At 62.3% G+C, this 21,833-nt stretch overlaps 1 protein-coding gene across 3 annotated transcripts in view; it reads right to left on the bottom strand.

Annotated features, from left to right (window-relative positions):
- MAD1L1 (mitotic arrest deficient 1 like 1) overlaps positions 1 to 21,833 on the bottom strand; it is a 350,389-nt gene that overhangs the window by 183,105 nt on the left and 145,451 nt on the right. For 2 of the 3 annotated variants that reach the window (XM_024125005.3, XM_028498607.2), the window contains exon 11: positions 11,512 to 11,656. The exons of the other annotated variant lie outside the window; for it this stretch is intronic. In XM_024125005.3, the coding sequence (XP_023980773.1) occupies positions 11,512 to 11,656 (145 nt within the window). The remainder of the gene's footprint in view (positions 1 to 11,511; positions 11,657 to 21,833) is intronic. 3 annotated transcript variants of the gene reach the window in all.

Here is a 21,833-nt window from a genome sequence, read left to right as displayed (position 1 = left end):
CGGGATTCTCCACCACTGAGCCCACGGCTGCGGGCCCCGGCTGTGGGAGCCCAGGAGTTGGAGGGTGAGCGTGGCCTGGTCACCAGTGAGGAGAGGGAGGGGCCCGGCTCGGCGAGAGTAAACGAGACAGAATACTTTAACGCAGTATTTTAGAAACTCAAAGTTCACGCAAAAACGCCCACGAACAAACGTCAAAACTACAAATGACAGGACCCGTCCAGCGCCTGCCAACTCACCTTTTCAGGCCTGCCCGAGGTCCCATCCCGTGGGCACCCACCCGTCCCGAGGGACTTCCCAGAGCCACGAACAAGCGAACGGGCACAGTGACGTGGCGAGCTAGCGTGCAGGGTCTCACAAACGGCCTTCACTGAAGACAGCTTTCTTCAGGACAACCTCAAAGGACTACTAGGGTTCTCCGGGAACTGACGTTCTACACGCTGACACGGAGGCATCTAGGAAGTAAAGGCGAGGGTGGAGAACACTCGGACCCTGCCTGACTGGCCCCGACCGGCCACGTGAGCCCCGTGTGAGCCGGAGCCCCGCAGGCCGTGCCCCACGCTCCACGGGGGGGCTGACCTCTGAGGGAAGAGCCCGAAACACAGGCGCGGGGATGGGGACGGTGCCCGGGGCCCCTCCGTCCGCGCCCCCGCCCTGTGAGCAGCCCAAGCAGAAGACCTGTCTGATGGCCAGGGGAGCCTGCGACCCGGGGGTGTGCGGGACAGCTCAGGGCTGGGGGAAGCAGTGGGACTCCTACTCGCGCTGTGTCATAAGTAATCTTATTTTTTAATTTAAAGACGAATGTACTCACACTGAATTACTGAACATGTCCTCACCAACCATGGGTCACACACATGCTTTTAACACGGACTTGGCGTGCTGAGCGCAACGGTTTTACAAAGGCTGCAAGCGGGCCAGGAGGGGCCGGTGGGAGGAGGCCCTGGGGAGGACGCGGTGCCCTCCGGAGCGTGTGGAGGAACCGCGCTCGGGGCGCTGGGGGCGAAGCAGACGGGAAGCTGCCCGCGGCACCGAGACCCACCGGTCGCCCAGGCTCCGGGCCCGTCCCGGCACTGCTCCTCCACGCGCACCCCCTGCCTCTGCTTCCAAGCTGCACCTCTGGCCGAGGAATTAGCACCGTTTCCCAGCTTGCTAACTTCAAGTCGCAGCATCAGGCAGACACATCTGTATCCACGATCTCGCCCACGCACTCGATGGCAGCCGGAAGGGGTGGGCGGGCCGCCTGTTCGGAGGCGGGTGGGCCGTGACAGCGCCCCCTCGGACAGGGAGGAGTGGGAGGCGGAGACGGGCAGGAACGCTGCTCCTCGTCCACAGGAGGCTCCGGGCAAGTCGCCCTCTCTGGGCCTCGGTCTCCTCACCCGTCCCACGAGGGACTCGACACTGAGCTGAGGTTCCGAGCGCCAAGCGCCTGCTACCCGCCCGCTGCCGGTGAGCCCCGGAGAAGAGGCCCGCCCTCCCGGGAGGGCCAGAGACAGCCGGCGGGGGGCGGGGGGAGGCACACGGAGGGCCCAGAGGCCCGCGGCGGCGGCAGAGCAGCGCGCCCGCACAGCACGTGCCAGCGGGGCACGGGAGCAGGCGCTGGGACAGCAACGTTTTCTAGCCCCAGGGCACGCACAGGCCAGGAGGCCACTGACAGAAGCTGGGTGTGACCCGAACGTCCTTTTTAAGGAGGTCCTCACTCAGAGGTAAGCGGCTGCCGCGAAATGGGGCACATTTTAAGGAGCTCCTCACTCAGAGGTAAGCGGCTGCCGCGAAATGGGGACACAGGTTATCACTCCTGCAGAAGACGACGGGAGGGAGGGTGCTGCCCTCGAGCCGCGTCTCCAAGGCCAGGGCCTGGGGGGCACTTCCCTCGGCGCCACCAGCCAGGCAGCGTTCACGGAGCAGAGCGCGCTGGGCTCGGATCACACACGCCGCGCCAGGACCGCCGCAGGGGAGCCACGCGGGCCCAGGCTTGCGGTGCTCTGAGGGGACCCACACGGCCTCCGCGGCACAGCCCCGGGCTTCGGGGCCCAGGACGCCGAGGCACGCACGGGCGGGGCCGGGAGCTGTGCTCCCGCCGAGAGCACACAGGAGTTAGTCGGTACAGGCGGAGATGGGTTATCTGAATCCAGCAGGAGGCAGCTTCCAAACGGAGGGCCAGGAGAGGAAGGCTCCGGGCGGCAGCAGCCCGCAGGGAGGGCTGAGTGCAGAGGGCACGGCGGCCGCCCCTCCCGCCCCGTCCAGCTCCTCCTTCAGCAGCCAGAGACAGCCCACGAGCACCTCTCTCCCGCAGAACCACAAACCCTATCTTGATAAACACCTTCAAACTGGAGAGGGATGGAAGGCATTTTGTTTTGATTCCATCATATTTCCTTAAATCGCTTTTCTCTCTGGAATCTTCCTCTGCCACGAGCCAGTCCAGCTGCCCCCTTGGTGGGATAATGCCATAATACTGGTGACAAGACTGGGTTTCTAATAACTTTGCATACGGCACTTCCTGTAACAAAACAGGAGGGCTTTTTTACTTAAATGGGTATAATAGAAACGTCAGCCCGGACAGGTAGCCTGAAAGGACAATAACGTTAATACATGAAATTAAAGTCTGAAGCCGAGAGGGTTCTGCTCGTCTGCAGGAGGCGGAGGTGTCGGGCCGAGCAGACAGGCCGGCTGGCATCTCACTACCCGCCCTCCAGGCTTTTCTCGAGGGTCAGGAAAAGTGGAGGGGGGCGCTCTGAGAAAAAATCAGAGGCGGAGTCTGAACCTGAGTTTAAAGAATGCAAATACCACTGCCCCCGTGCGCCACCAGCAGGCGGGCAGCGTGATCCCGGCCAGGAGGGCAGGCGCTGGGCACCAGGAAGGGGACGGCCCTCGGGTGGCTGGGCTGCGGGGAGAAGCTCTCAGAAGAGAGGGCCAGCGCCACTGCACGGACTGCTGCCAGGGAGCAGAGCGGCATTCAGACACCCAGGCAGGACAGCAGAACCCCACTGCCGAGACTCCCGCTAACTGGGAGCAGGGCAACGGGGCAGAGGACAGGGCAGGAGGGTCCGAAGGAGCCCCACCCTTCAGGAGCCACCAACCGAGGCCACCCGCACGTGGAGGGCACGGGATGAGCATCTGTGAAAACCAGCACCACACACCAGGGCGCGTGTCCCTCTGGGAGGTGGACAGGACGCCGAGGGGCCAGGGCTGCAGCCATCCAGGAGGGCAGCATGGGAGCAAGGGCCGGGCCAGGGGTGGGCACGTAGGAGGCTCAGGCCTGCGGATATCCTACAGACCTACCAGGAGACTGCTGATCTGCCATCTGTACCAGCCACTTCATGGGTCAAACACATCTTGACCCTCATGTCTCAGCCGTGGAACACCCTGGGACTGCTCCGTCCCAGGTCCCCGTTACCCCATCTCCGGAATGAACTGGGCTCTGCTACGTGATGCCGTCCACAGACCGGCAGCAAGGCCATCACCCGGTGCTGGTCAGACAGGCGGGAGCTCAGGGCCTGCCCGGAACTAACCCCCAACTCAGCCCCTTCCCGAGATGCCCCGTGATTCATACGCACGTTAACGACCTGTGCCCTGAAGATCTTTCAGGGCTCCTCCCGAGAGGCCAGGGTAAGGTCCCAGCAGGACCGGAGCCTGGGTCAGTCACTCTGCAGGCGACATAACCACTCTCACGGGGATGGTGGGGAGACGACGACACACGCTCAGCCCCCGCCCACACCCCCGTGCGTTCCCCAGCGCCACCCGTCTGACCACCACTCCTCTCGGCTCACTGAGGAGTCGCCAAGGCCCGGCTGCGAAACCCGTGACTTCCAAGCCCAGAGCGCCAGGGGACCTGGCGGGAGGTCTCTCGAGTTTGCCTGGAGCCCCCCTTCCCAGAGCAGGCTGGAGGGAGAGGACGGGCCGGCGCCCGGGCCGAGACGGGGGAGCGCTGATGGCCGAGGCCCCGGGAGGGACGGGCCCCAGGCTCAGCAGCACGGCCCACCCCTGGTCACGGTCAGGCGCGAGGCGCGGCCGCTCAGCCCCGGCTCCAGGGCTTTCCTTCTCAGATGCCGTGGTGCTGGGACTGCCACAGCGGCCTGAACCCACCAGGGCTAGCCGGGATTCCCACGGACGGGAAGGCTGAGAACCTGCCCGGCCCTGAAGGCGCCAAAGCTGCACAAGCCAGATGCCCACTGCCCATCGCCGTGGCCCCAGAGGAAGGTTTTCAAGCCAACGCACGGTCGAGAGACACTATCCTCTCACCATCCACGCGTGATGCCAACGTCAACATGCAGAACGAGCCACACGCGGGGGCTGCTTTCAGGTCATGATGAGAAACAGAAGAGAAAACACCCAGCACCTGCCCCCCTCCATCCCTACCAGCCCCAGCAGCCCATCCCAGCTGCGCCTGAAGCCGCAACGCGCTGAGGTGGAGGGGGGCCCACGGTGCCCGTGCTCCCCGCCTCGGGGGCGGCAAAGACCAAGCCAGAGCACACAAAAGTTTCCGTTTCTCAGAAGACAGAGCAGGTTCTGAGCTGCTGAAGTGTTTCCTTCTGTGCTACCCAAACCAAGAATCTTCAGGCTTCAAAAAGGAGGCACACGAGAGAAACCCTTCTAATAAGACTAGGAGGCTCGACTCTAAGGAAGGGTGTGGGAAGAGGACGAACGTCAGTGATCAAAAGCAGCTGCTGGCGTTTGTGTCCTTTTGCAAGAGAAACAAACATGAGCTGCTCTTCTCCAAGGTAAGGGGCCTCGAGGAGGACGTGGCGGCGTCAGCCACACGCCCGCACGCAGGCTCCCACCGCGGAGGACGTGGGGACCACAGGACGGGGGCTGCTGAGGGGGCGACCACACTGCAGCGGCCCTGGTGACTCCCAGGGAGCGGGGGCGACACACATCAGATGTGCTCACGCCACAGAGCACCCGCCCCGCCCCGCCCCGCCGCCCTGGTCCCCCGTGCCGCATGCCTCACTCACCAGCCACAGGAAAGCAGACGGGGGCCCCAGAACGCCACAGCCAGGCCCCCAGGGGTTCCAGGAGCCCCCCAGTTACGCTCGGAGGTGTAATGAAAACCAAAAGCTGAGACACTGAAAGTGCCAGCAGCCACTACTGAGATGCTCCCGGGAGGGAGGCCTGGCGGCCGGGGTGACACCAGCAGGAGGCCGTGGCAGAAGAGCCAGGGCCCACCTACCCAGGTTCCAGGTTCAGCATCACCCGCCTGCTCTCTGTGTCTCATCAGTAAAACGGAAATACCCCCACCTCCACAAGCTTCCACAAAAAGGAAAGAAAATCCGGCGTGTGAAAAGCTTCACAAAAGAGAGGTCAACGACTTACTGCAGGATGTGCTGGTGTGAAAAGCGTCCAAAGCTAAACACACTCTTTCTACATGATTCAGGTATTTAAGGTGAAAACGTATGTCCACACAAAAACATGCACGTGGATGATTACAGCAGCTTTATTCAAAAATGCAACCAAGATGTCCTTCAGTAGGTGATGGATAAATAAACAGCGATACATCCAGAGAATGGATTTTATTTGACGATAAAAAGAAGGGAGCTCTCAAGCCAAGAAAGGACACAGAGGCACCTGAAACGCATACTGCTGAGTGACAGAAGCCAGTCTGAAAAGGCTACACACTGTGGGACTCCAACTACATGGCCTTCTGGAAAACGTGAAACTACGGAGGCCGTGAACGGATGGGGGTTGCCATGGCGAGGAAGGGGGGGGGTGCCCAGATGCGCACAGAGGACCGTGAGGGCCGGGGAGTGCCCTGTGTGATACTGTGATGGGGGACACACGACACCAACCGTTTGTCAAGACCCACGGAGAATCCAGCACAGAGAGTGACCCCTAATGTAAACTGTGCACTTTAGTTCATGTAGCAGTTGGAAAAACGCACCACACACCGATGAGGAATGTCAGCGGTGGGGGATTGTGGCGCGGGGGAAGAGAGACATGGGAACTCTCCACTTTCTGCTTAATTTTTCTGTAAACCTGAACTACTCTAAAAAATAAAGTTATTAAACTTAAACATGAACATTTTAAAATGTCACATACTGTATGATTCTACTTACAGAATGTTCTTGTGAAAATTTCCAGGGATGGAGAACAGACTGGGGTGGGGGTGGGGGTGGGGGTGGGGGTGGGGTGGGGGTGGGGGTGGGGGCAGCCCAAGGAGGCCTTCGTGGGCGGAGGGTCAATCCTGCACCTTGAGTGAGCGGTGCTTTCACACAAATCTGTGCGGTGATAACCTGACAGACGCACACGCTGTAGGAACGTGAGTTGTGGTCTTGATGCTGCACTAGAATCACCTAGGATGCTACCACCCAGGAAGCTGGTGGAAGATGCACGGGGGCCCCCCTTTCTACCATCGTCACAACTTCCTGTGCGTCTAAAATTGTGTTTTAAAGAACATAAAACTAACCCACCCACCAGGCTCTAGCAGTCTCCTCCTTTCCTGGGCGCCGTTCCCTGGCTTCTCCGGCTTCTTCTTCTCTGTTTGTTTGTTCCCTCTCAAGCTCAGGGAGACCCCAGGAGCTCAGAGCCCTGCCCACCCTACTGCCGCCTCAGCAGTGCCTAGAACAGACGCCCCATAAAAATCTGTGCAACGACAAAGTGAAGGACAAAGTGAGTGAATGACTTTGGGTTCTTTCTTTCGCTTCCTTTCCAGCCTTCCCATCTGCCTACGTTATGAGCTTGGAACATGTAAACCTTGCCTGAAGGTCGGCCTTTACAAATCCAGAGAGAATATGAGAAAATATTTTCAACAGAATAATAAAAATAACCCACATCAAAATTCATGGGGTAGGCATTTATGATAAAAACTCTTAGAAAACTACAAGTAGATGGGGATTTCATTAATCCAATAAAGAGTATCTACAGAAAACAAACAGCACACGTGGTCCTTAGCGGTGAATTACGGAAGCTTCCCGAGATCTGCGTGAGACATGCACCCGCAAGCAGCCAGGCTCGTCCACGGGGAGACTGCTCTCACACTGAGGGATTCAGCAGGACCGTCAGGTACAGGCTCTCAGCCGCATTTGCACAGATCAGCACCAACACAGAGAAGGTAAAGCCCTTGAGAGATGACCGTTACAACTACCTCAAAACAGAAAACACTGGGGGGACTATCGAGCAATATGCAAGACTTCTACCCCCAAAACTAGCAAATACCCCGCCGCCGCGGGGCGCTAAAGAAGACCTAAGTGAGTGGGGGAGTACATAATGCTCCGGTTCAGAAGACGAAGTACTGCTCGGGCGTCATTCCTCCCCAAACTGGTTTATACATTTACTGTGAATTCACGGTAACCCCAACCAAACCCCAGCAGATGCTGTGTGTAACTGACCAATTTATTCTGAAATGTACAAGGATATGCAAAGGACCAAAAGGAGCCAGAGAAACTTAAGGAACAAGAATCAACCTGGACGCGTACTCCCAGACCTCAAAGCGCAATAAAGCTGCGTCAGTGGAGACAGGGTGGCGCTGGCAGAAAGACAGACGGACCCGGTGGCAGAACGGAGGACCCAGAAGCTGAGCTGCCCGTCGGCGGTCGCCGGCTGACAGTTAAGGCAACGAGACCGCACACAGGGAACACAGGGGTCTTTCCAGAAGCGGTGCTGGATCAATGGCACTTTCAATGGGGAAAAATCATCCTGTCACGTGCTTCATTCACACCCGAAATCAACTCCAGGTGCAGGTGACACCCAAATGTAAAAGGTAAAACAATAAAACAGAGAGAAGAGGAGAGTTTCTCACCTCCAAAGATCAGCTCATCACGACCCACAGCGAGCCGCCATCGAGGTAACAGAGCCGACGGCCAGACCGACAGCCGACAGCAGGAAGGCGACAACTCCGGCTCGGCCCTGGACACGGGGAGGAGAGAAGAGGGCCCAGGAGAGGACGTCTGCCTCGGGCGGCTCCAACCAAGACTCCCGTCGGCTCAGGGCGGAAACAACCCTCTAAAGCCCCCAAACCGGGAGGGCAAGGCGGGAGCAGGCCCTGCACAGAGAAGGACACGGAGGCCCGCACCTCACTAGGCTCCAGGGTCTCACGCACTCTGTACCCACCAGTGAGTCAAACCAGAGCCAGCGGGTTTGGGTGCAGACCTGGGGGGCCGGGGCTCTCCCACAACTGGGGGTGGTGCACCCTGCGACAGGCGCTGTGGGAACAGGCTCTGTGAGCAGCATTCCACACCTCGACGTGCCCACAGAAGCGGGGCCGCTGCCCAGCCTGCCCTCACCAGGGACACAGAGCCTACCACCTGCCTATGTTCCCTCCAGAAAACTCATCACCTACTGTCCCGGAAAGAATTCAAGGATGTGAGGGTTGACTTTAACCCAGGGGTCTCCCCACTCCTCTGACCTAACGCACACCCCGACTTCTCCATGTACAGAGCAGGAACTGTCTGCATCCCTGCAGGGCTGAGCTACTGGAGATCAGGAAGGAACGGAGAACCTCAGGGCCAACAGGCTACTCTCCTGGTCTCATGGGTCGGCGCCAGCAGCTCTGGAAGGCACTGGGCTTCAGCAGAGAACCACAGGGACGTGCCACGCTCGGCCCAAGCCTGGGTCTCCCCGCTGCTGAGCTGCTGACCCCACTGCGGCTTGGCTGGCAGCTGGACGAGCCTCACCCTCACACAGCTCCGGCCGAACCACAGGGGATTTCTCAAAGCTGGCAAGCGAACACGAGGAACGTGAAGAGCTACGTCTACACGAGGTAAATGGCACAGATCCCAACACCCAGCCAAAGCCCCCCCGTCAGGAAAGGACCGGGAGACTTGAGCGCAGCCTCCCGGGCCCAAGGACGATCCTGGGCAGGGAGGGAGTCCCGGCCGTCGACGGACCCCTGGGCGACGACCGCTGCCCCCGGCCCAGGGACACTGGCTCCCGGGGGCCCTCCTCCAGGACGGCCTCTCCTGGGACGCACATCCCCGCGCAGCTCCTGCCTCGATTTCCCAAAAGCGCACCTTCTGCCCACGTATTTGTTTCTGAAGCAGCAACAGCGGGGGGTCCCACGGGGGGCGGGGGGGGGCGACGTCACTACCAGACCGTGACCCTGGAGGTAAGACACCAATGACCGGTGTCCTCCTCCACAGGCTGCTCCACCAGGGAATGGGGGGCGGGGGGGCGTAGGAAAGAGGGGGAAGGGAGGCTTTTACTTTCATTTTTTGAAGAAATTCATGCTAAAAGTTAGCTTTCACTGCTTCGAGTCTATAAATAAGATTCTGTTACCATATTGTGGAATATTAGGGGCACCCTGGAAATAGCTCATTTCAAATAGGAAAATGGTTTGTGTTCACCCAGTTCTGGAAGCCAATTTTCAACTGCTTAAAATAGTCATGGTATTTTACCAAGGTAATTACACTCTTAGCTATCAGTAACAATTAAACCCTTAGACTGGAGATGCTTAATAAGGTCTCAAAATAAAATCGCACATTCTAAGCACTGTACTCTGAAATGTCAAACACGCAAATAGGGCCCTCGATGGGACGCGGGAGTGAGAGCCCCGTCGGCGCACCTGGCCCAGCGCCGCAGCGGAGGGCGGGACACCGCACTCGCCACGCCCTGCCCCAGGGAGCTGGTCTGGGGGCTCCCAGAGGGGTGGGGGTGTCTCCCAAGGAAGACAGGAAGGTCAGCAACCAAAGCATCCTCGAGACCTGACGGCTGCCACCCTGGAGGTGCCTCGAACAGGAGGCACGCAGACCACGAGGGAGCCGTGCGAGCCCACGGGGCCACCGAGGGCGGGGCGGGGGGGGCGGACTTGCTCCGCTCCAACCAGGAAGTGGCAGCCTGGCTGCCCTCTGCAGACCGGCCTGGCGAACGGCTTAATCATGCGGCTGGCAAGATGGACCCCGCGCGCCGGACCCGGCCACCGACCCACGGCAAACATGCCTCCGAGCCACAGCTGGTGTAAGTCATCCGTCAGTGCCAGGCAATCGATACCCGCCCCCCCGGCCCTCAGAGCTATGCCAGTCAGCGCAGCGGGCCAGGCCAGGACCAAATTAGACCAAAAATCGCCATCCCCTTCCAACCTGCTGAGCAGGGGGTAGAGAGGAGTGGACGTTTCCCGCCTGGGGAGCCCAGAGCAGTGACCTTCAAGGACAGAAACTGCCCAAGGAGGAAGCCAGGCACAAGCGCACGATCACCGAGGTGCGGATGGATATACCGAGGGCGCGGACTCCACAGTGTTGGAGATATGTGGCCCCGCTGAGGAGCCGCCCGGTGCGCCAGGGCTCCCAGCAGGGCATCTGTACCGGTGAACCGATGCAATCCTGGTGAGGCAGAGCAGGGGGCCGAGCCGCCAGGCTGCCAATCCAGCCCACAAGGACACTCGCTGGGCAGCACGGGCACTAGAAGTGGAGGACACGGACAAGACCGACGGGCCCCGCACGGGGACAGCTCACAGACTCACCAGGCGTCTCCCCTGCGGGGCCGCCCACAAGGCTGGGGTCGAGGTCGGCCAAGCCTGACCCCAGGGAGCTCGAGTGATGTGACACACGCGGCAGGGGACGTGCTGGAAAGGCCGGGAGACGGCGGGCTTTCGGCAGCCGGAATGTGACCTGCCTCCTAAAAGCCTCATAACCAGGAGGTCCCAGGTTTTTATCAAACCATCAAGAAGAGGCAAACAGTTGCCAGACGCGACTCCTGAAACTTCCCAGGGGGACGCCCCGGCCCCCAGCCCGCCGCCCCCGCCCCGCCAGGTCAGCGCGCCCGCCTGGCCGCTCACTACCAGCCTGAGGGCAGGTGGGAGGAGTCGGCCAGCATCTGGACAACCCCGACCCTCGCCCAGAGAGCATCTGGGGACAGTTTCCGGCTTCTTCCTTCCTTGTCTTCTGAAATTTCGGCATCCAAGGCAACGTTTTAAATGATGCTCTCTCACACAAAGGTCTGAATTCACGCTCCAGCGAGCTCCGCTTATCGAGCCAGACGTCAGAGCCCCTCCGACTCAGCACAGTTAGCAAAATCCCGGCCCCCCAGACGGAGCTGGGGGCAGGAACGCAGCCCGCCCGGCGCGCCTGCACACAGGTGACAGTTTCCCACTGCGGTCTACCCCGCGCTCCCTGGGCTCCGAAGGAGGGAAAGGCTGCGCCCGCCCACCAGGCCGGAGGGAGGGCTGACCCCACCGTGAGACACGGGGGGTCGGGGCTGACACCCCGCTACCCCGGGTCAGTGCGCGAAGGCCCCGGGCTCTGCCCTTCACGAGGAGGAGAGGCCCGGCAGGGAATCCCAGGGTCTGCATTTCAGAAGCCTCCTGGCGATCCAGGGTAAAAATGCCCGGGCTGGCTAAACCGCCAAGATGCTCTCCCCTCTGGTGAGGGGAGAGCTCAGTCTGATCTGAGCCGTGACTCACAGGCAGCGCCGTGTGTGTCTAACTGATCGAGAAGTGGGGACACAGACCGCTGGTGGTTCTGGGTGCACCGCACTTGGTAGAGACCCTGGCAAACGTGGGGGCCTGGCGAGAAGACTAAGCGTGGACACGGCAGGGGCTGCGGGAGCTGCCGGCCCGGAAGGCAGGCCCCCGCGGCAGGCGCCCCGTACCTTCGTCAGCAGCAGGACGCGCTTCTGCAGCCGCCGGGCCAGGGCCTCATGCATCTCGCGCTTCTTCCTCTCCTCCAGCAGCTGGCTGCTGAGCTGGCGGACCTCCTCCTGGAGCTGCAGCCTGGCCTTCTCCAGCCCCCGGGCACTGCAAGAGGCAAAAGGGCAGAGTGAGGAGGCCTGGCCCCCAGGACAGCACCCAGCGACGGCGCCCAGGCCCAGCGCGGCCCACGTCACTCAGGTCCCCAAATAGAGCCGCACGTGCAACCAGCCCGCTGTCACTTCCTCACTTCTGAATAGCTACTTAAAGCCTTTCAGGAGTTTCTGGATTTCAAAGAGCCGCCCAGGGTGATCCCAGAACACGGAAGGAGCGGGGGAGGGAAGCTCAACTCCACACACAATGGGGAAAATTGCCAGCAGCGCGGGCTTCATTCGGGAGGGCGCCTCTGAATGAGCTCAATTACCAGGGCAGGCACTTCCCATCCGAGCCGCAGTCGGCCAGATGCGCAGCTCCGTGCGGCGCGGGGACGTCAAGTACCAGCCCAGGGTGGGCCCCTTCCACAGACGTCCTGCAGGGTCGAGCCCCCGCAGAGCCCCGACAGCAGGGGGCAGACCCCGGGGCACCCGCTTCCCTCCACGCGGCCAGCGCCCGGCCTCAGCTCACACACTTGACGTTGCTCTCCGGTTACCGTGACAGCCTCACGCCTGGGCAGCCTCCGGTGCCACCAAGCCGTCCCTCAGACCGGATGGGCACCCATGGGCTCCCATGCCAACTTCCTGGCAGGGCACCTTCGGAGTTTGGGCTTCGCCGCTCTTTCCCTCAAAACTCCATCGGTCCTTCACAACCTGCAGGGACCGTCCTCTGCCCTGGCCTGTTCCCACACAGGCTTCAGGAAGCCCCGTCCTGCCCCACCTACACGGGAGGTGCCCACCTACACGGGAGGTGCCCACATGTAGACACCCCCCGGCTTTTTGAGGGGACGGTGATCAGGAGAGTTCCCGGGAGGGAGGGCGCCCCAGGAAAAGGAAGCGCTAACCCCACGGGCGGGTGGGCGGGTGAACTGCGGAGCATGGGCTGAAGATGCCGTGTCCGTGCTATTCTTTCAAGCAGAGGAAACCTCTTTCCGAGACAAACCTTTAACATTCTGCTTCTGCATTTTTCTTTTGCGATCTTACCAGGATTATATTACAAGGCGCTATTTGTAACATTTAGCCGGGGTGACGCCCAATGACAACGAGATGACTTCGAAAACATAAAAGTTGGAGCTGAGGGGCTACAGACACCACCACCTGCATCTTGTATCATTCTTGGCGTCCAACGTTTTCTTTTTTTGCGTTGATTACACGATTTCAAGAAAGCCTTAATCCACAGGGATGGCAGACAATGCTTTCTTTGGAGGTGGTCTCCGCTGTGCTAATTTTTTCCATTTCACGTCTGAGTGAGTATGGGGTTATTTTTTATCGTAACTTAGTATAATTCTTTGAACAGCTAACTACAATTTGCGAGTAAACGTGGAACACGCATTTACGGGACTCTGTAAGAGGCTCAGAGAACGCCTGGTCTCGGAGCCGGAGCAGCGTTCTCACCCCGGGGCCCCGCACCTCACCCCTCGCAGCCGCCTCCGAAAGCCTTCCTCTAAGAGCCAGTCCCCCCTGCACAGCTGGCCGGGCGCACCTGCCGCCTCTACGTGCTTCACAACCAAAGACGTAAAACAAAACAAAACAAAACGAGTACACGTAGTCATTGAAACAGACATTTAAAGAGGCCATTTTGAGTTCTAGCTCAATTTAAAACTATTCATAGGCCAGTTTACAATCACCAAGGACTGTGAAATCGACTCTGGAATCACTGACTTCAGGTGGGCAAGTGCACAGCACGTGCATCACTGCTCCGCCGTGTGACTTAATTAGAGGAACTCGGGTTCCCCTGTCCAAGCTGCCGAGGCCAGCTAGCAGGGGACGGGGCTGCTCTGAGCACAAGCTGTCTGGGGACAGTCCTGGTGGGAAGTGACAAACGCCAAGACCCACGGTTTCGGGAGCACGACGTCCCCACACAGAGGTCTGGAGGCCTCCCCACCAAGGGCAGGTATGAAGGCCACAGGGTAACTGCTGTCCACCTGCAGAGAGCTGGAGACCCCGACTCCTGGGGCCTGGCCCAGGGCACACCTCACCTGCGCCTAGCCTGTCACCGCCAGCTCACTGTGTGGGCCCCAGGCCCCAGACCGGGCCCAAAATGTCGTAAGAACAAGTATGTCAAGTGCAGGACACAGTGCCAGTCACACGTCCAGCAGCACCTACAGGAGATGACCGAGCCTTTCGGGGCTTGGCGCTTGGCCCAGGTGGGCAAAGCTCCTGCCTGCTTAGAAAAACCACCTGTCCTTCCCCGCGTGAGTGCTTTTCATGAAACCAAGATGGGAAGCAATGCAGCAGAGGACACACAACCCCAGGCACCGGCAAGCAGCACCGGGAGGGCAGCCTCTTGGCAGGCTGGCCCGAGCGGCGCTCGGCCCGGGCCGGGGTCTCCCGGGGTCTCCAGTGGAGGCGCTCCGCCCTCAGGCTCGCCAGCCCCGTGTCATCCCGAGTTCCAAGGCCTGCCATGAGGCCTAACGCTCCATCGGTACTCAGTTTTTTGTTAAAGCTGGACTAGACCTAAAAATCCAACCTGGGCAGCTTACAGGAGGCGGTGCTGCGGGCTCTGACCCTCCTGAGCCCCGGTGACAAACTGGCCCAGCCCCGGAGAGACAGCAGGGCTCAAGCGGCACCACGGGCCCCAGCCCCCAGGCTCTCGTTCTGAACGGTGCGGGTCTCGGGAAAGACGCCGTGCGTCCTGTGGAGCAGAGGCTTAACACAGGGCGCGGCTCACTGGTAAGTGAAAGAGGCGCCGGATAAGCTCAGGGAGCAGCTGGGGCCCCCGCAATCGTTCCATCTGGAGACCGAGAGCACTGGGGCCCACGCCTCTGCGGGGCACCGCTGCTGTCAGGCCTGCACCAGCCGGAGCCGGTGCTGCCGGGAAGGGAAGGGCTGCCCCAGCGCCACTGGCAGGAGGGGAGCGGCAGGAGCCCCTCTTCCAGGAGAAGGACTGGGCACGGGCCTCCCTCCCCGCGGCCTTGCGGCTCTCCCCCCAAGGCCCCTCCGCGCGGGCCGCAAAGGGCGCCGGCTGGCAAAGCAGAGCTGGGAAAGGGAGGCTGGAGTGCAGGACTGCCACGGGCAGAAGACGGACAAGAAGCGGCAAATACGCGATCAGCTCAGGAGGGAGGGAAAGCAGGGAAGGACCCAGAGGCTAGAGCAGAGCAGGGCACAGGCTCTGTTTACGTGAGAGGGCACCGCACCGCCCCAGAGGGCAGCACGAGGGGGTCTGAAGCCGCTGGGAGTGCGCCAGGGGCCGGGAGGGCTCAGAAGGCGCAGACAGAAAGGGGACGAAGAGCAACCAACCGAGAAGGGCCGCGTGGAGAGGGCGGGAGGGGGAGACGGAGAGCGGAGACGAGGAGCTCTCAGAGCAACGTGGGCGCAGGGTGCGGCCCAGGAGGCGCCGGCGGCCCAGGAGGAGGGGGCGGCCCAGGAGGCGCCGGCGGCCCAGGAGGAGGGCGCGGCCCAGGAGGAGGGGGCGGCCCAGGAGGCGCCGGCAGCCCAGGAGGCGCCGGCTTTGGCCTACAGGTCCTCGGGGGAGCAGGCGAGAGCGCAGGGTGTGCTCCAGGGAGTGACCCTGCAGGCTGGGGACGTCCCGGTGGGCGGGAGAGGAGGCACCGTGAACAGCCGGGCCTCGGGGGACGAGGGGGGGGACGAGGTGGCGCAAACAGGGCCTGGCCTTCCACAGGAGTGTGGTTTTCTGACGTTTCCAAGAACTCCCCCGGAAGTGCCCCAAAGTGGTTTCTCACAACACCTGCCAACGGGCGGCCCTCCCCTGTCCTCGTGTGCCGGGGGGTGAGAGCACACCTGCAGCCTCTCCAGAGAGGGCCTCCTGCAGCCCGGGCCACAGGCCCGTCCACCACTGCTCTGCGAACGGTGGCCTGCGGGTCCCCGAGCCCCGGAGGCCCGACCCAGAGCGCCAGCACCACGCGGCCGCCTCTTCCCTGCGGAACGCCCTCTACTTCAATCGCAGCCTTCCTTGTGAGGTAAAGAGGAGAAAACCCATAAACAATGAACCCTCTGGTTCCGTGCTTACGTTGAACCCTGAAGTCAGCGGCATTTCCGTGAACCTCTGGGAGTTCAAAACGAAGGCCTCAGTTCTCAGAGGAGAGGGCGGCGCGGTCACCCATCAGCACCCTTCTGAGCTGGCGTCTGCGGAAGGAGGTAAGGCCTGGGCTTCTGAGAACCCCCTCTGCGCTGTGACGGGCCGCTGCAGCCCACTCTAACGTCATCTTCGCCAGAAAACCCCCAGCCTGAGGAGATCTACTCTCAAGGAAGGATGAAAGCACATGCACGCCGTGAAGCGGCAGGCAACACCTGAACGACCCTCTCTCTCAGCGCGGCTCCGCCCTGCCCTCGCACCGCACTCCCGCCCTCCACATCCGCCTCCTCCCGGCTCCAGCCGCCGCCACCGCGGCATCCCGGTGCCAAGGGGCGGGCCGCGACACTCGCCCGCCTGCGGGGCAGGAGGCCCAAAGGGCTGGCCGGCGCCTCTAGGAAGCACGCGGACGGGGCGGGGCAACCGACCCCAGGAAGGACCACCCCGCTGTGCGGAGCCCCCGCCCCGAGCTGGTGTGGGCCGGGCGCCTGGCACCCAGTCTTGCCTGGAAGGTCAGCACGGAGGGCGGAAACACCGGCAGCCGTGGCCGGGCCCACGTTCAAACCAAGAACAGCTCTGAGGCAAGCAAACCTGCAGTGGGTGACATGTGGTCGAGACGTTCACGCGGACACACGGCATTAGGCGAGACCTTTATTTCTGACGACTGCCCACGAGTACTTCCCCGAGAGCACGCGGTCACCCGCCCGGGGCCCTGCGGCTTAAGATGTGAACATGACCGCACGTGCACACTGATTCCTGGTGGCTACGCTTTCGCAGGAAACTAGGATGACATTAATATAATTTAACAATTCACACTTCCGCAAAGCCCCCACAGCTCCCTTGCGCTGGGGCTCTGAGCAGCAGAGGTCAAACCCACCACACGCGCTCCCCAAGCGTCCCCGTCCCCCAGATGTGTGACCAGGCCTCGGGGGCTGCCACTGACTCGAGGCCCCTCCACCCCGAGCAGGACACAGTGCCCGACCTCCAGTCTCCCCAGTTCTGTGCCCCGTGTGCCCCGGCCACCAGGCGGGACAAGCCGAGTCACCACCAAGTAGGTGACTCACTGTGTGTGTGTGTGTGTCTGTCTGGGCGTGAGGGCTCACAGGCCGGCCACAGAGCCACCCGGAGGAGGAGGAAAGCTGTGTCACCACAGCTCCTCAGGAAAGCCTCAGAAACGGAAAATTCTCCATGCCTGCCTGTGGAGAGAGTGAAAGGAAGGGTCGTGGAAAGGACAGGGCAGAGCAGAAAAGCGCAGGCGAGAGCTGGCTGATCCGACGTGACGCGGGACTGTGGCTGGCATGCGTGCAGGACTCGGGACAAGGCGGAGCTGCAGCACGTACCGGACGGAGACCAGGGTTTCAGCTGAGAGCAGGGTCACCACCAGCTCGATGGGCAGGGCTGCCAAGACGCCCCGTGGCAGCGGGCAAAGCGGGGAGAAACCGGCAGGGATGAGACCCGGCCAGGCGGAGCCCCGGGGGTGCAGCGCCGTGTGTGCCAGGCCATCCAAGGGCCCGGTGAGGACGCTCGGGACTCACTGGCTGTGAAGGACGGGGCAGGGGCACAGAGGACACAGGACGCACAGCTGGCCTCCAGGTGGCCAGATCCCGGTGAGAAATCTCTCTCAGAGCTGCCCGAGGATGGGAGGGGCTGCTTGGAGAGAGGCCGGCCTCCAGCCAGAAGGGCTTCAGCTACAGGCTGGCCTCCTCGGCAGGGGCGCTGCACCGCTGGGGGTGCCCACGCAACACAGATCTCCTCACTGCTAAGACTCGGGGCTTACTTCTGGAAGCATGGCCTGGCGGATAAACAGTGGATGGAGGGACACCGCAAAGCAGCAGACCACACGCTGACCGGCAAGGAGGGGCCACACGGCCTCCCTCGTACCCGCACCTCCAGTTTCCTCCGATCAAAGCTTCGGTTCCCCAAATTCTCTCCACCAGCACCCTGAACAGAGGCCCTGGTGGTCTTCTAAGGAAGCGGGGCTGTGGTGCCGGCAGCGGAGCAGAGACCCCACGCGCGATCCCACACGAAGCCCACGGGCCCTCCGGTGGGCCGCCACATTCCGGTCCTGAAGGCGGCCCGGGAAGCCGCGCAACACCGAAACGGCAGCAAGGGTGCCCGCAGCCGGGACCCGAGTGCTCGCCCAGCCGTGCCTCATCTTGGCGCTTTGCAGGACGCATTTGCGGGAAAGACAAGAGAGGCCAGGGTGGGCGTGGGCCAGACCAAGGACGGGCAGGGCCACCACCCACACAGAACCGCTTCTGGAGCAGAGACCCCCTAAGGGAACCGCTGCAGATACAGACCAGGAAGGGAGGGTGAGTATCCGAACGGGGTCTCGAGACGACGAGAACCCACCCAGATCACAGCACAGGGAACACATAGGATGGAAGGAAGCCGGAAGTGGGCTCCCCACGGAGGGAAGGGCAGGACCCCACCGGGGAGGGAGGCCTGGACGCTGCCCCCGACCTCCGGGGGTCGTTCCTGTTCCACCCCCTCACCCCTGCCCCCAAGGGCGCCACCACGGACAGCCGTGCGCGCTGATGCCCGGACTCACCCTCGACAGGCCCCCTTCCCTTCCACCAGGGCTCCGCAGACCTGACGGCCCCACGCACGCTGAGCACAGGCTCCCCGCGTCTGCACCCCCAGACCTGGTCCAGGCCGCTCCTCCTCACTGGCCCCCACCGCCGCCTGCTCACCCATCACCCCTCCTGACGGAACACACAAACCTCACCCGTCACAAGGCTCCCCTTTAACCACTCCACAGCCTCCTGCATTCGAAGGACAGCCCAGGCCAAGGCCAGACCCAGCTGCACTCAGCCGCAGGGAGCCACGCCGGCCGTGTCCACGGGCCTGGCCAGGAGCCACGCGACAGCTCGGCAGGGCAGGGCAGGGCGGACGGTCAGACGGAATCAGGCGCTGGTTTCGGAAATACTCCCCCGGATGGCGGGGGCCGGCGCCGAGCCACGCTGCTCCCACCCCCACGGCCCTGCCCAGAGGGTTTCCTGCCATGCAGAGCCTGGGTGTGCCCGGGGGGCAGCGCGATCACGGGAGCGGAAACCCACCGCTGCTTCTGGAGGGAAACCAGCAACTGCAGCCCTGATTCCCCTGGTCGGAGATTCACCAGAGCCGGAGGCCAGGTGCTTCAGAAAACTCTCTGAACCTCCATTTCCTCGGCGATAAAAGGGAAGCCACTGCTACCCGCCTAACGGGGCGGCGGGGACGCTCACGAGGCCCGTGCAGAGCGCGAAGCACATGCCAAGCGTGCACACGGTGAAGGCCCCGTGCTGCTGCCTTAACGGGCGCAGCAGGATGACCCAGCGTCTGCATCCAGCTAAGTAGAGAAGCCGCGTCCAGGGAGAGACCGCCTTGAAAGAGAGCTGGTTGAGATCCGTACCACCGCTTCCTTCTCTGAAGCTTCGCACAGGAGTAAAGAAGAAAGCAGAGATCAGGAGCTGGGAGCTCCGTGGTGCCCAGCACGCTCGTGCACCCCCGGGTCCTGCTGAGTGTCCACACAACCCCACAGGAAAGGGTGTCGCCACCATATCCCTATCCCCGGACGGGGCACGCACAGCCGGTGGACGCAAGCCAGGCTCTTATTCAGACCAGAGCCCCCACTACACACGTGGGCACGCTCTCACCGCACGGCCAGCCTGGACCAACGGCTGAGATCAGGTCTTGGGCGCAGCAATGGGACCCTGGGCTCCGTCGGGCTGGTCAAGGGGTAGCTTCGGCATGTGTGCGGAGAAGGAAGGAGAGCAGGGAGACGGGAGGGCGGGAGGAGGGCAGCCCCTCCGTTCCGGGTCCTGCTCAGACTCAGGAGGGGCCACCTAGGAGACGAGCCGTGAGCCTCGCCCCGTCACCCCCGACGCCCAGGCCCGGCGTGCCACACAGCCGTCTTCACGCACAGCATCTAATTCCAATCCTAAATGCCTCCAAGTGTCGTCACACATTTCTCAGAAAAAAAGAAAAAATCCAAACAGTGGAAACAAAGCCAGAGAATGAAAAGGGCAAAGGATGAAGTAGTTACCAACCAAAGGAACGGCGAGGGGCAGGCTGGGGGGCTGCGGCGGGCCTCCCCCCATCTCTCCTCCGCCCAACTCCGAACACCTCATCAATTCGAAGCGCCAATTCAACGTGCATTCCCAGATCAACGGAGGCCACACAGTAAACACTCTCATCTGACCCTGAAACGCGAGGAGGAAAATTGCTCTTTGCGATTTCAATTCAAGCCCAACCGTGGTGAACAGTCCAGTTGTGCTGATCCGTCACCAACCCGGAACCGCACGGCTGCGGGGGGGGGCTGGCTCCAAATTCCGGGGCGGGGAGCCCAAGCGGGGCCGGCTGGAGCAGCCCCGTGCTGGGTGCCAGGCTCACAGCAGGGTGCCCTCAGCCCACCCCAGGGGCCCCGGGGCTCAGAACACAGACACGGCAGGGAGCAGAGGGCAAGTCGGCCCCTCAGATCCTGCAGAGCAGCTGCCCGGGACCCTGGAGCTCCGGCTCTCGGCACAACCCGGGGGAAAGACGGTGGACGGGTAACTAAGGTGACCCTGCGCTCAGGTGGCGCAGACGCCCCGTGCAGCGGAGTTGACCTTCTGACCTCTCACGTGCACCATCTCACTAAGCCCCACAGCATCCCTGAGGATGCGGGTCCGGAACACGGCCCGCAGACGGGACAGCCGAGCCGGGCCCAGGGAGAGGGACCTTCTACAGCGCGCTCGGCAAACTGTCCGCCCCGCCGCCTGCTCTGGAAATACAGTTTGGCTGGAACGCGGCCTGACCCGCTCCTCACGTGGCAGCTACGGCTGCTTTCCTGTGACAGAGATTCTGTGGCCTGAAAAGGCAAAACTATTTATTACCGGTGGGCCCTTTACAGAGACAGGCCGCCTGTCACCGCGCTCTGCCTGATGTAAGGTCTGGAAAGGCCTCCGCCCACTGGCGGTCGGTCCCCTCCCCGTTCTGTCAAGTGGAGCTAACAGCACAGAAGCTCGTAGCAGCCTGGCCGGCCCTGGGCACTGCCAACACAGGACCCCTTACCGATGAGACGAGCGCCACCCGACGCACTGTCCCCTCACGCCGCGCCCCACCCTCTCACGTCCAGAGCCCAGGGATCCTCCTGTTTCTGGTCTGAACAGACGCCACAGCCTCCAGGCCCCCTGTGGCAGCGACCTCCGTGGATGTGCCCAGGGCGGTCTGAAGCCAGGCTGCGTGGGCACGAGGGAGGTGAGGAAGAGCCCACAGAGCAGCCGGCCCGGGGCTCTTCCCCATTTCCCATCCGACTCCCCCTCCTCCTTCAGCTGGGGGTGGCAGGTAAGTGGCCGCCCAGGGTCACAGAGCTCCACGTGGCCGATGATGCTGAGGGTCGGGCTGGCCCCGCAGCACAGCCGTCTCTGTCCTTCCAGACCCGCCCCCCCCCCGCCCCCCGTCTCCCTCCCTGGGTCAAGGATGGCAAACGCCTCAAGGCAGACCCACCCCCACCCCCAGGGAGTCAGGAGCACGGGGTGCAGGCCGGGGTCAACCACCTCCACCAAGGGAGAGGAAGGGGCGCGCCGGGGGCATATTCACGTGCACCTCACTGAGGGGCTCCGAGGGGCGCAAAGAGGTCCGGGACAGACGAGGTCGGGACGCGGAAAACTAAACAAGCTTCAAACACCCAGAGGAGCCCCGGAACGGGGCAACCTGGCTGAACAGATGCTTCAAACAGCTCCGGAGGGACGCTCCAGGGCCCGGTGCAGGCAGCGTCACTGGATACTGGGCCTCAGGCCCTGAGCACTATACCCTGGGTACCCAGTACTGAGCAGTCCACCTCAGGGACCAAGCACTGAGCCACCGGTAGGAGGTACTGAGCCTCAAGTACCAAACACTAAGCCAGAATGCGGTCTGCACTCCAAGGCAGGGAGGGTCGAAAAACAAGAGGCGGGGGCTTCCCTGGTGGCGCAGTGGTTGAGAGTCCGCCTGCCGATGCAGGGGACGCGGGTTCGTGCCCCGGTCCGGGAGGATCCCACGTGCCGCGGAGCGGCTGGGCCCGTGAGCCGTGGCCGCTGAGCCTGCGCGTCCGGAGCCTGTGCTCCGCAACGGGAGAGGCCGCAGCAGTGAGAGGCCCGCG

This window comes from Physeter macrocephalus, chromosome 14 (assembly GCF_002837175.3).
Source record: "Physeter macrocephalus isolate SW-GA chromosome 14, ASM283717v5, whole genome shotgun sequence".
Lineage (NCBI taxonomy): Eukaryota > Metazoa > Chordata > Mammalia > Artiodactyla > Physeteridae > Physeter > Physeter macrocephalus.
Note: the sequence above shows the minus strand (reverse complement) of the source record. Positions and strands in the feature narration are given on the sequence as shown.